The sequence below is a fragment of the Sphaerodactylus townsendi genome, linkage group LG01 (assembly GCF_021028975.2).
Source record: "Sphaerodactylus townsendi isolate TG3544 linkage group LG01, MPM_Stown_v2.3, whole genome shotgun sequence".
In the NCBI taxonomy this organism is placed as follows: Eukaryota; Metazoa; Chordata; class Lepidosauria; order Squamata; family Sphaerodactylidae; genus Sphaerodactylus; species Sphaerodactylus townsendi.
Window position 1 is genome coordinate 110,204,671 of NC_059425.1, and position 13,281 is coordinate 110,217,951.

Below are 13,281 nucleotides of genomic sequence, written 5' to 3' on the forward strand. Positions count from 1 at the left end.
CCAAACAGAGCTGCACCCTTCTAAGTCCACTGAAGTCAATAGACTTAGCAGGGTGTAACTCTGCTTTGGATGGCACAGTTAGAGAGTTGACATCCTCTTGATGAATAATCATGTAATCTGAATCAGTAGAGTAGGCGTTGCTGTCCCTAAATGTCACCCTTAGGATTACAAAATACTAGAATTGATTATCTCTCTAATCCATTAAGTTTCTCTTCCTGAAAGACCTTTCTTCTCTTTTTTATTTTATTTATCATTTACTTATCATTAGATTTAGAAACTGCCCACCCCCGGAGGGCTCTGGGCAGTGTACAACAAAACACAAAATACAATAATACGTATAAATTAAAACTCATAACTTAAACTCTATATGCATAGCAGCATTCCATTTCCAAAACAACAAAATACAAAATAGTATAAGATGGTGGCACCCGATCCTAAGGCCCCTTTTCCCGCTTCTGACTAAATTGGTGTACCAGTTATTAGGTGTTGCCAATAATTCTTCCAGGTATCAAGACCAGTTTTTTTGGTAGGACTTAACAGTTAATACAGTACTTTAAAACATATGAGTGTGTTTATTTTCCTTTATAGAGAAAACGTTTAGTTTAAGCTTCTCTTTCTAGATTTTCTGTTTGTTAAAAGAGTTTGTGTGATACAATCCTTCTCGCTTTAAAAGAAATAACATTTCTATATTATATTTTCTATGTTCACATGCAGAATAAAACTACTAAACATTTGATAACTATAAGTGTAACAAATTGTAGATTAACTTTCTACAGGAATGTGCAAAAATCATAGTAGGATTATAAATTGTTTAAATACTGATATGAACTGTTGCTTATACACAAGGAAAGACCATCACTGGAACACCATAATTATTTTTGTTCAAAGATGAACCCTGAACACAATAATCAGACAGCTTTTATAGCTGTTTTTACAAACATTCCTACATAATTTGCTGTGTTATAAGCATATGAAATCAGCCAATCAGAGAAGATCTTCATCATGACACAGGACAGGTTATAAGGCAATTATCATTCTTCCCATGCAACATGACTGCAAATGATCTGGACAGTTTGTCTGCATTTCTTATTCAGTAAAACTGGGTTGACAGGTTAAGAAAACAAACAAACAAAAATACACTACTTTTGTTCATTATGGAGAGATTTGGAGAGATTTGGGCTGCTTTCCCTTTTGATGTCCCATCAAAGTAAGAAGGTAAAATGACAACCTATGATTTGTATATCACAACTTGTAAAAGTAATCAAAAATAAATAATCACAAACAACTAAATTTGATTTAGATTAGGCGCAGAAGTGGCGAAGCGGTTAAGAGCAGGTGTACTGTAATCTGGAGGAACCGAGTTTGATTCCCCACTCTGCCGCTTGAGTTGTGGAGGCTTATCTGGGGAATTCATATTAGCCTGTGCACTCCAACACATGCCAGCTGGGTGACCTTGGGTGTTTATTGCGAGGGGGGAAGGGAAAGGAGTTTGTACTAAGCTCTTTTGAGTCTCCTACAGGAGAGAAATGGGGGGATATAAATCCAATTCTTCTTCTTTTGACTTCAAGGTGGAGGCCAAATGGCCCCCCTGCCTCCACCACCAAATTGGCCATTATGCAAATTGATATACAGCTGGATAATTTGCCTGCCTTTGCCATCAACAGTCACCATGTCAGCAGCAATAAGGAACACATGAGACACCTCACAACTGTACACACTTAAACAATGTAGCACTCAGCAGAGGGGAAGGTGATGGTACCAGCAGATGGTGAAGCTATGGGAAAGTAGTCGCCTGGGGGAGGGGGATGGTCAAACACATGGGAACTGTTTGAACAGTTGTTAAATGCTTATTTCCCTGTGTTGATATCACCCACAAACAGAGCATGAGCTGAACCAATCACTAATCAAGAACCCTTGTGGAAATCTACATTTTCAGAGAAATCAAAAGCAGAATCAAAGGTAGCAAAATCCTTTTAAAAATGTATGTACTTCCTGTGCACCCCACATTTCTGCTCGACAGGGACCCAAACTGGCTTACCCCATGGTACTCTCTTCCATTTTATCCTCACAACAACCCTGTGAATTAACTTAGGCAAAGACTATGTGACAGACCCAAAGTCACCAAACAAGCATGTACGGTACAGTGGGGATTCCAGCCTGGACATCCTAGTTCTAGCCACTATACCAGTGATGGCGAACCTTTGACACTCCAGATGTTATGGACTACAATTCACATCAGCCCCTACAATTGGCCATGCTGGCAGGGGCTGATGGGAATTGTAGTCCATAACATCTGGAGTGCCAAAGGTTCGCCACCACGGCACTATACTATGCTGCTTAGTGTGCTCCATTTCTTCTAGATTTTTTTCTTTCAACTCAGATGACTTCTGATATCAGAACCTGGCCAGGGAATTTTTTTTTTTTAAACATCAAAATATATTTTTTAAGTACACTTCCCCACAAGGGACCTATACAGTCTGCTTTCAGTCGTTATTACTTGTTTAGCAAGAGGAGACCTTCCTGCCTGCTCATTAGAGGGTAAGAGTATAAGAGTCATTTAAGGACAGGGGAACAGTGGTCTGATTAATGTCCATTGACCTCATTATATACCCATCAGTGGGGGATCTATGCAGGAATATCATTTTCCCTGTATGCTTTCCCCCACTATTTTCTATTTCTCTTCTCCTGGCAGCCCCCATAGCTTCTCCTGTTTTCTGACTTTTGTTCTTCCCACAAACTAGACAACCTATCTTTCTCTGTCCACTCATCGTCAGCTTTCCCTCTTTCCCTTTCTCTTGATAATCTCCCTATCTGTTCCTAGGTGCCTTTTCGAAATCTGTTAATCCATACTATGTGGTCACGTTTGAAATTAAATATATTTTCTATTCTACTAGTCAAGTGTGATCCAATCTGTGGATATCTACATCTGTGGACTGGGCCACAATGATTATAAACATATAGTTCTGCAAACTTGGGGGACTCCCAGGTATGCAGAACAATCTGAAAACTTAAAAAATTAGATTGCGGAATTGTACTTGCCTTAGTTTCTAAGAGGACCCACAGTGTCTGGGAGTCTTGCCAAGACCAGTCAGAGAAATGGTGGGGTCTAAAAGCCACTGCAGTGTCTGCTGATGTCCATAAGCCTCTCTGGTCCCAGCCACAATGACACCAGGATCCAGGAGCTGCTCCTAGTCCAGCAGCAGAATATGGGAACTGCTGTAGCCCTGGCCACAGCAGCAGTGCTCTGCTATGGGTTCTGTTACTGTCACTGAGGCTCTGAATCCTGGGGACCCTGCCACTGACATGGCATCGCTTAGGGGCCCTGCAGAGCAGCAGCTGCCCCAAGAAAGGCTGCCTTAGTGACCCAAAAGGAGGTCAAGGTAGAGAGGTGATAAATTAATGAGGGGGATACAGAGATGGGGAGGGGCATAGAAGGTGAAATAGAGGATAGGAATTGTCAGAGAATGGAGGAAGAGAAATGGGGAAAAGTTGTGAGAGAAGGGAAGGGAGTAGGAAAGATTGCTAGAAAGGGGGACAAGTGAAAAAGAGGAGGTGAAGATTGGGAGATGAAAGAAGGGGGAGCAAGAGAGTGGAAAGATTGCCAGAGAAGCAGGAAGAGGAAAGGAACAAAGGCGGGGGGGATGCAACTGCCTCACAAGTTTTTTACAGGTCCGTACTTGTGATGCATTTAATGTGATGCATTCTCATCATAGCCCACATGTAGATACTTAAATCTGTGAATTGGGGCCATGTAAAGTGAAAACAGCTGTTTAAAAAACCTGAGGCATTGTCATGTTTGCAGAAAAAAATATAAATTAAAACAGTGAAGAGAGGTAAATTCCCTATAAATAGAAGAGAGTTATCTGTGATTCCACAAACAATGCACCTGTGTCATCTGCAGCAGATGCAAGATCAGGGATGTGGAGGGGAGTTGCTGTTGCCATCTAAAGAAGATGGGTGAAAGAGGAGTATAGGGAAGAGTAGGAGCACCCTCACCTTTCCCCATATGTAGCTGAGGTGGCAATGACGTGGGGGGGGGGGGAGGATTGAGAACTATTGCTGCCCTGCCTCCTCTACCACTGAGGATGCTGATGCCAGCAAAGCCATCTCAAACCTCTCCATTGCATATGAGCAAGGAGAAACAACAGCCATCACAACTCAGCCTCTCCTACCACTGTTACCAGTGCCTCTCCTATGCAGAAGGGCAGGCAGAGTAGCAGGAGCTGTTGCCACCACTGTTGCCCTCCACCATGTAAGCTGAGTGGGAGGAGAGAGCAGGAGCAGCAACTATGCTGCAGGCTAACAGGCGAGTGGAGGGGAAGGATGGGGATGGAGGGGATTCCCTCTGTTATGAATTTCCAGAGTCCGCACTTGTACATCATAGTTATTTGTAGTTGTTTTTAAATATAAAAAAGTAATCATACAAAATACTCTTAAAATATATCACTTTGTAGAGATTTGATCTTGGATTTATCTAAGAACGACCCTCTAGACTGTGTGGTGAATCTTTGCCCCTGCACTGAAATAACATTATTATTGTCTCTCCACCCCACTTCTGAATTATGTTGCTAGGTGGATTTTGGTGCCAGATCAGATTGTACAGTTCCTGCCCAATTCCATCATAGCCCTCTACACACCTTTCTGCCCACTTAGCATGACTGCTGGCTTCCCAATACCCACCAGGCTTAACATTCAAATTAGATATATACATATAGAATCTTTGTGTGCACAGCTCAAACTGCTTAGAGTATTAAGGACATCAAGACACCACTGCTGACCTTGTCTTCAACCCTCCTGTTCCTACATTCTGTGTTTCAGCTAGATTGGGAACTTTAGCACAGAGGAATTTGTCCACTGCCAAACCCACTGTGAGCTACTGCATTACAAGAGGACATGAATGAAAATGCCACATGCCTGTAATAGAATTCAACATTTTGTTTTAAAATACAAACAAATGAAGTATGCTACCCTGTCTACAGGATGAAGTACATGTATTGCCTCAAATGAATGGGATTTCTGCATTTTCTCAGTCTTTATTCTGTTAAATGCAATGAAATTTTAGTAGATACTACAGCAAGATAGTTTGGATTAAAACTTTTTTAAAAAGAAAAGAACTATACTTACTGCACAGAGTATCTTATATTTCTTAACAACTTCCCCTGTTTTCAAATCCAGCAGTTCCAGTTTGCTGCTTTGCCTTAAGTTTGTTTCTCCGGTGGCTAACATTTCCATTATTTCCCTAAGTAAACACTTTTGTTTTCCATAGAACTTCTGCTCTGTTCCAGTTCTGCTGCACTTCAGCACATACTGAGTGGTTGTCTATCTGCTCTTATACAATACATAAATGAGACCAGAGTCCTTGAGGGATGGGCATAAAGAAAGTACTAAGACAACAGTGAGGTCAGCAAAGTCGAAATTTGCTGTGCATTTTTTGACACGACAGTTCCTGTTGTGGCCTGAGACGTGTTTTCCCCCTGCCTCAGGCGAGGGCAGGCTCCAGGCTACCACAGGGAATATCTGATTTTAGGGAAGTTTTGTGACAGCCAGCAATGCAAATGAACATGTTTCATTTCGTGAAAGCCAAGGAACAATAAGTGAGACCATAAATAAAAATGCTCAAAAGTATTTTTAGATCACAGTTCCAGTGACACTCTGAAAAGGATTATACTAACAGTGGAAACTCAAGTTAAAACATGGAAAATTCAGATCTTTGAAACATTTTGTGGTAACAAGAAAGATCAAATAAACAAATACTAAGGAAACTCAGTGAAACCCAAGTAACTCTAAGTGCCATAAAACAAAACACAATCACCTGTTTTTGTCTTCATGCAAAGTGTAATGCTTTGTTTTTATGGCTCTGGTGAAATGGGAAAACTGTAAGGGGATAATGAGTAGGTGTGCTCTGTAGCCCGGGGATTTAACAGAGTAGTTAGTGGGAAGAAGTTACTGGACTGGAAGTTTTGTTTAAAACATTGTGCTTCATTAGCATTGTAACAGAAGTGACAGAGAAAAAAAATGAGAGAAAAGATAGAAAGGTTCTGCAAAGCAGTCAAAAATAACTGGGCAGTCTGCAAGGAACATCGGCCAATTAATAGCTCAATGAAAGCCTGCAAACATCAATGAGCAGATTGAATTCCTCAGAATCAAACCCTTGGGAGGGGCTGACTGCTTTCCCATCCTAAGGATTGGATGTAAACTTTCCTTTCTTATCTAGGGTTGCCAACAGCCTGGAGTAAAAGAATGTCATGCATGCCCCTTTGATAGAAATGAGCAGCTGAAGCTTTTCATTGTGAGGACATCATCTGGTAAATGACATTCAATAGGGAAGGGATAGGACATTTTTTCCAGGCTGTTAACAATCCTAATTTCTCATCCAATGAGAAAAGCAACCCAAAATGAGTACCCTGAGAGGGTCAGATTTCCAGTTCTGCTTAAGTCACCCTTTTGTGCTCTTAGCATGCTTTGGCAGAGATTTCTCTCTCCCTCCTTTCACCCCACTTAACTGCTAAGAGTGGGGGGGGGGGACAAGGAGAGAGGAAAGCAAGAGGAGAACAGGAGAAGTAATAAGGAAGAAACAAGGGCTGATGTGGCATAGCAGCTAGAGTGTAGGACTATGACCTGGACAACCAGATTTGAATCCCTTGCTCAACCACAGAAGCCTGCCAGGTGACCTTAGTTCTGTCATAAAATCTCAGCCTATCCTATCCTCACAAGGTGGTTGTTGTGAGGATTAAGTAGGGAAGGGGGAGAAACTATAATGGAGAAAAGTGGGATCTAAACAAACAAACAAACAAATAAATAAATAAGCAAGTATGATGTAGGTTAGAAGACATATTGGTTCTTACCAGTACAATTTGAAAAGAGGGAAGCCATGTTCAGTGACGAAGGCTGGGGAAAGGAGGGAGAAGGCATCATGGCTGGGCCAGAATCAGGGGCATAACGAGGCAGCCCTGGGCAAACTGTAGCCCTGGGCAAAACCTGAGTTGGATGCCCCCCACCCCAAGGGCGGCCACTCCACCACTACCAATTTTTTTTTTGCAAAAGGACATTGGTGCCTGCAGGGGGTGCATTTTTAGACATATCAGCACCAAACTTTCAGCATATCATCAGGTGACTGTCCTTATGCTACTCCACCAGTTTGGTGAGGTTTGGTTCAAGGAGTCCAAAGTTATGGACTCCCAAAGGGGGTGCCCCATCCCCCATTGTTTCCAATGGGAGCTAATAGGAGATGGGGGCTACAGTTTTGAGGGTCCATAACTTTGGCCCCCCTGAACCAAACTGCACCAAACCTGGGGGGTATCATCAGGGCAGTTTCCTGATGAGACCCTGAAAGTTTTGAGACTGTGCCTTCAGAAATGTCCCCCCCCCCAGCCTACAACCCCCATTGACAGTAATACAGAAAACTCAATGCAGAACAAAGATTCTTGGGCAAATTTCTGGGATGTTCCTGAAGGGGGTGCATTTTTGGATGTATTGGCACCAAAATTTTAGGGTATCATCTGGAAACTGTTTTGATGGGACCCCCATGTTTGGTGCAGTTTGGTTTAGGGGGTCCAAAGTTATGGACCCTCAAAGGGGGTACCCCATCCCACATTCTTTGCTAAGGAGAAGGGGGATACCTTTTTGAAGGTCCATAACTTTGGACCCCCTGAACCAAACTGCACCAAACCTTGGGGGTGCCATCATGACAGTCTCCAGATGATACCCTGAAATTTTAGTGATGATACATCCAAGAATGCCCTCCCTGCAAGAACATCCTGAAAATTGCCCAAGAATCTTTGTTCTGCATTAAGTTTTCTGCATTGCTGTCAATGGGGGTTGCAGGCTGGGGGGGGCACATTTCTGAATGCACAGTCTCAAAACTTTCAGGGTCTCATCAGGAGACTGCCCTAATGATACCCCCCAAGTTTGGTGCAGTTTGGTTCAGGGGGGGCAAAGTTATGGACCCTCAAAACTGTAGCCCCCATCTCCTATTAGCTCCCATTGGAAACAATGGGGGATAGGGGCACCCCTTTTGGGAGTCCATAACTTTGGACTCCCTGAACCAAACCTCACCAAACATGGGGGGGGGTAGCATAAGGACAGTCTCCTGATGATACACTGAAATTTTGGTGCCGCTAGCCTAAAAACTGCGCCCCCTGCAGGCCAAAAATGGAAAACCACTAAAAATACCCAAAAACGAACCCAGCATTTTGATGCCCCCCACAAGGTGATGCCCTGGGCAGCTGCCCACCTTGCCCAATGGGCATTACGCCAGTGGCCAGAATACGTTAGAGAGGGATGGAAGAAAGTTTCATATTTGCCTGATCCTATAGTGTGAACATGGTATCATAGTTCCAGCAAGACAATGGAACAATCCTGGCATAATACAGCTTTCTTCTGCCTGGTTTGGATGAGCCATTTAAATACTGAAACTTTGCACTCTTTCTTGACAGCTGTGGGAAATTAAATATTAGGGTCTAAGTTGGGAATGCTAATGTGGCAGGTTGTGTGCTTACCTGGCTGAAGAATGGCCTAATAAGGTTAAGAGAGAGGTCTGCATTGCCAAGGTCTCTCATCTTATAAGGCTATCATCCTAAAAAAAATTGTTTCCTTTGTGGGGGGGGGGGGTAGCCCTGAAAATCACTGAACAAAGTCTTAACTGGAACATGTGAAAGTTTCTTCTGTAGAAAACCAATTGTTAGAAGACCTGGATTTGAGAGAAGTAGCACCTTTACAGACAAGCAAGATTTTGAAGCTTTAAGCTTTTTAGAGTCAAAGCTCCTTCTTCTGTCAGCAGAGCTGCATTCAGTAATAAAGGTTACAGACAAGTTTTCCTTTAAGGGTTGTCCAAGCGGACCTTGATAAATTAGGTGGGTGAGTGGGCTAAGAAATGGCAAATGCAGTTCAATGTAGCAAAATGCAAAGTGATGCACATAGGGGCAAAAAATCCAAACTTCACATACACGCTACAGGGGTCAGTGCTATCAGTCACAGACCAGGAAAGGGATTTGGGCGTCTTAGTTGATAGTTCCATGGGAATGTCAACTCAATGCATGGCAGCTGTGAAAAAGGCAAACTCTATGCTGGGGATAATTAGGAAAGGAGTTGATAATAAAACTGCAAGGATTGTCATGCCCTTATATAAAGCCGTGGTGCAACCGCACTTGGAGTACTGTGTTCAGTTCTGGTTGCCACATCTCAAAAAGGATATCGAAGAGATAGAAAAAGTGCAGAGAAGGGCAATGAGGATGATCGAGGGATTGGAGCACCTTCCTGCAGCGTTTGGGACTCTTTAGTTTGGAGAGGAGATGTCTGAGGGGGGATATGATTGAAGTCTATAAAATTATGCATGGGGTAGAAAATGTTGACAGAGAGAAATTTTTCTCTCTTTCTCACAGAACCAGAGGGCATTCATTGAAAATGCTGGGGGGGGGGCGGGATTAGGACTAATAAAAGGAAACACTTCTTCACGCAACGTGTGATTGGTGTTTGGAATATGCTGCCACAGGAGGTGGTGATGGCCACTAACCTGGATATCTTTTAAAAGGGCTTGGACAGATTTATGGAGGAGAAGTCGATCTATGGCTACCAATCTTGATCCTCCTTGATCTCAGATTGCAAATGTCTTAGTAGACCAGGGGCTCAGGAGCAGCAGCAGCAGAAGACAATTGCTTTCACCTCCTGCATGTGAGCTCCCAAAGGCACCTGGTGGGCCACTGCGAGCAACAGAGTGCTGGACTAGATGGATTCTGGTCTGATCCAGCAGGCTAGTTCTTATGTTCTTATGTTACTTTGGTACCAATTTAAACAAAGTTTTGCCCTTGCTGTGCTCTTTTCTTCAAACTGAACAATTCACAAACCAGACTCAATCAGTGTATTTATTTGCTTCAATACAGGTAATAACATACAGTGGATACATTTAAAATAATAGATATGCAATTACAATTCACAGAGCTGAAGCTGAAGAAAATATTCGTAAATTTCTGTGCAGCCACAGTCCATCCAGGGGTGGGCCAACCTATGGCACTCCAGATGTTCAATTGGCCATGCTGGCAGTGGCTGATGGGAATTGTAGTTCATGAACATCTGGAGTACCATAGGTTGGCCACCCCGGCTATACTATTAAAAAGGTAGAAGTCAATTTGTTTTCTCATATGCTGTATCAACCTATCTCCATGTTTATATAACAGTCCAGATGAATACATGCAAACTGCTTTCATGCAGTTTTTTTCTGATATGAAATCTTTCTTGCCAAGGACAAAGTTGAAAATATTTTTAAATGGTTGAGCAAAGACTGAAAAACTAGCAGAGTAAACACTTCTGGACTTCAAGGAAAAGACAGACTAATTTTGTTTGGACAGCAGGAACAATACAGAGAAACAAATCCAGATTTTAAAGGTCAAAATGGTAATATGTAACATTTTATGTTCAAGAATAATTATAAATAGGGATAAATCAGGTCCATTTGTTTGTTTTGTCCATTTCTGGAATAGCCATTTGTAGACATTATTTTTGAGGGACTTCTGAGCCCAAGTCTGGAGCAGAATTCCAAAAAATCCTTTTTGCCACAACAGAAATTCTTCCTGGAAAGACACTTGATGAGCCTTTCAGGTTGATAGTTGCCCAGTTTGGTAGTTGCCCTTTTCTCCTGGCAAGACAAGGTGGGCCAAGTTTGTCCTAGGGTGTTTCAGCGCAGTTCTTCAGAAGTTCAGCTATGGCAAGACCTGTTTCTTCCTCATTCCAGTTGCTGCTGTTCTGAAGATGGATTGCTCAGTTCTTCCCAAGTACTGCAGTTCTCAAGGAAGATAGTTCAATTCTTCCAGCTGTACTTGTTTCCAATGAAAGATCTAAGTGCAGTCAGTAGTTGTGCAGCAGAATGAGAGAGTAGAGTACTTCCAAAGTAGAAAATAGTCCAGAAAGTAGTTCCCAACAACCAAGCCTTCCGCTGGCTTGTTATATGTGTTATACTCTTAATGTGTTATACTCTTTCCCACCAAAAGATCTAAATACACTTGTGAATTCAACTGCTGCCATCTTCTTTGGCCCTTTCCCCACTTTAAAAAAAAACGCTTAAGCAAACCGCGCTCGTTTAAACCGCTGCTTTTGAGCGCACAGTCTCACTACCCACCTCAGCTTGCCCCTCTATGAAGCCTCGCGGCTGCTGTGGCTTCAAACATGGAGCACTCCCCCACGACCGCGGGTTCAGTGGTGATAGTGAGGGCAGGCCACCTCAAGTGGGAAGCTGTTTGCCAGGATTCTTATTGGGTGCAACTCGTGAGCAGCGGCCTCCCCGAGCCTCGCCGCCACAAGCCGTGGGAGGAAAGACCCCCGGCCTCAGCAATGCTCACTGTTTTCAGCTTCCAAAGAAAGAGCAGAGGGACTGTTGCAGGGAGGGGATCGAGGGCGAAAGGAAAAATCTGGCCAGGAGCGGAGGAGCTGACTTGAAAGACTGGAGCAATAGCGCGAGGTTTTTGACTTCTCCATAAATTAAGGGTGCCCCTTTCTTTTCAGTGAAGGAGCCCGGCGCGCTTTACCTTTGCAAGCGGACGACACTTTTCAGAACCCAGCACATGTAGTATTGATTGCAAAACAAATCCCTCCTTCTCCGTCACCGCCCCTCCCTTCTATCTGCGTGCAGCCCTCGGATTAGGTTTAGGAAATGCTCTTCAGTATAAAAGTAGCAGGATCACCCCCGGGCTTCCCCACTCCCCTGCGCTCCCCAGTGCTCAGTGCGGGGTTTTCAACTTTGTTGCTGGACCATCCAGCAGTAGAAAAGACGCGCGCTGAGGAGGAAGGAGAGCAGCAGAATCGGGGGCGCTACGTTGTCGAGGCTGAGGAAGTGGGGAATGCAGCAGACCCCCGGATTAATTGCCGCAACTACCGCGCAGTACTTGGTGAGTGGGGAAAGGCCCTTTGTTGTAGAATGCTCCCATGGGGTCCTAGTGCCCAAACGCCAAGTTGGGCCCGGCAACAGCCTCCCCATTTCCCTCCCCACCATCTGCCAGCCCAAACACCAAGCTGGGCCCAGCAGGAAAGTGAAGGAAAGCTGTCCTGCTTGATGTTTGGGCCGAGGGAAGGGGGAGTGTGAAGGTTGTTGCCAGGCCTGGCAGGGCAGCTTGCTGCTGCTGTCCCACTGGGCTTAGCTTGGTTTTATTTTATTTATTTATTTTATATCCTGCCCTAGCCCCACAGGGCTCAGGGAGGGTCACAACACATAGGTTAAAACAATCAATAACATAAATTCCCAATACAGTTAAAACCAGTTCATAATAATACTAGGCACAATAGAATTAACACCAACGGCACTAAGTAATACGTTTCCACCTCAACCCCCCAGGGGGAGGGTGGAGGGGAGTGGGGAGGCTGTTTCCGGGATCAGCTTGGTGTTTGGGCACTAGGACCCCAAGGGAGCATTCTACAACAAAGAGCATTCTACAACCTCATGTACACAAATAGCTGTTCACAAGTTGTCTACTTGTATGAGCTCCAAGCCTGAAGCCGCAGTGGTGTAGAAAGGGGTTGGGCCCCAGCAATCATTTGTCATGCTCCTCCAATCAGCACTAGGGTTAGTGTGGAACCTATTACAGGTCTTTCAAGTGTAAATTATCTCAGTAAAAAAGGAAAGAGCTGAGGTTAAAAGGTGTGTATCCTATCATAAATCTTACAACTGTGAATTCTCTATGCAATTGGCTAGAACAGAATTAGAAGAGTTGAAGTGTCCTAATTGAAAAAGTCATGTGTGTGTGCATGTGTGTGTGAGTCAAACTTTTTTACACTTTTTTACACTTTTACACTTTGTTGTAATCCTAGATCTATTGCATTGCTTATGAGATCCCTCATGGTATTCAATTACGTTGCTTTATACCTTATATCCACGTTGTGTCTCAAGTACAAAATTGATAAATAAATTACAAAGCACAAATAAATAATAAAGAAAATAAATAATTATGGCCTGACCACCACTTTAATAATCCAAAACATCAGTTAAGTCAACTTCTTTACTTCCTTTTTGCATAACCTGTTGTGACAGCTGAAATCAAATTTTAGTATTTGCTTCTGGAGTAACAATGGCTGCACAATAATTTGGTAACTCACATCCAATCAAGAAGACCAGTGTGATTCATAAAGCCATAATTTATATTTTGCAGTCCACCTAAGGACTCTCTATCTGGGATTATAAATGGAGGGCAATTAGCACATGGGTGCAACACATGCCTGGTGTGCTGCATTTGGACTAATCAGTGCATCATAAACTGGACAGCAGTTCAGTAAGTCAGAAAAAACTGTAATTGTGGGAAT

The 13,281-nt window shown here is 43.3% G+C and overlaps 1 protein-coding gene across 2 annotated transcripts in view; it reads right to left on the reverse strand.

The window, feature by feature from the left end:
* ENPP3 (ectonucleotide pyrophosphatase/phosphodiesterase 3) overlaps positions 1-5,329 on the reverse strand; it is a 90,439-nt gene extending 85,110 nt beyond the window's left edge. For both annotated transcript variants that reach the window (XM_048490606.1, XM_048490613.1), the window contains exon 1: positions 5,125-5,329. In XM_048490606.1, the coding sequence (XP_048346563.1) occupies positions 5,125-5,232 (108 nt within the window). In that variant the 5' untranslated portion in view covers positions 5,233-5,329. The remainder of the gene's footprint in view (positions 1-5,124) is intronic.
* Positions 5,330-13,281: the final 7,952 nt, after the last annotated feature.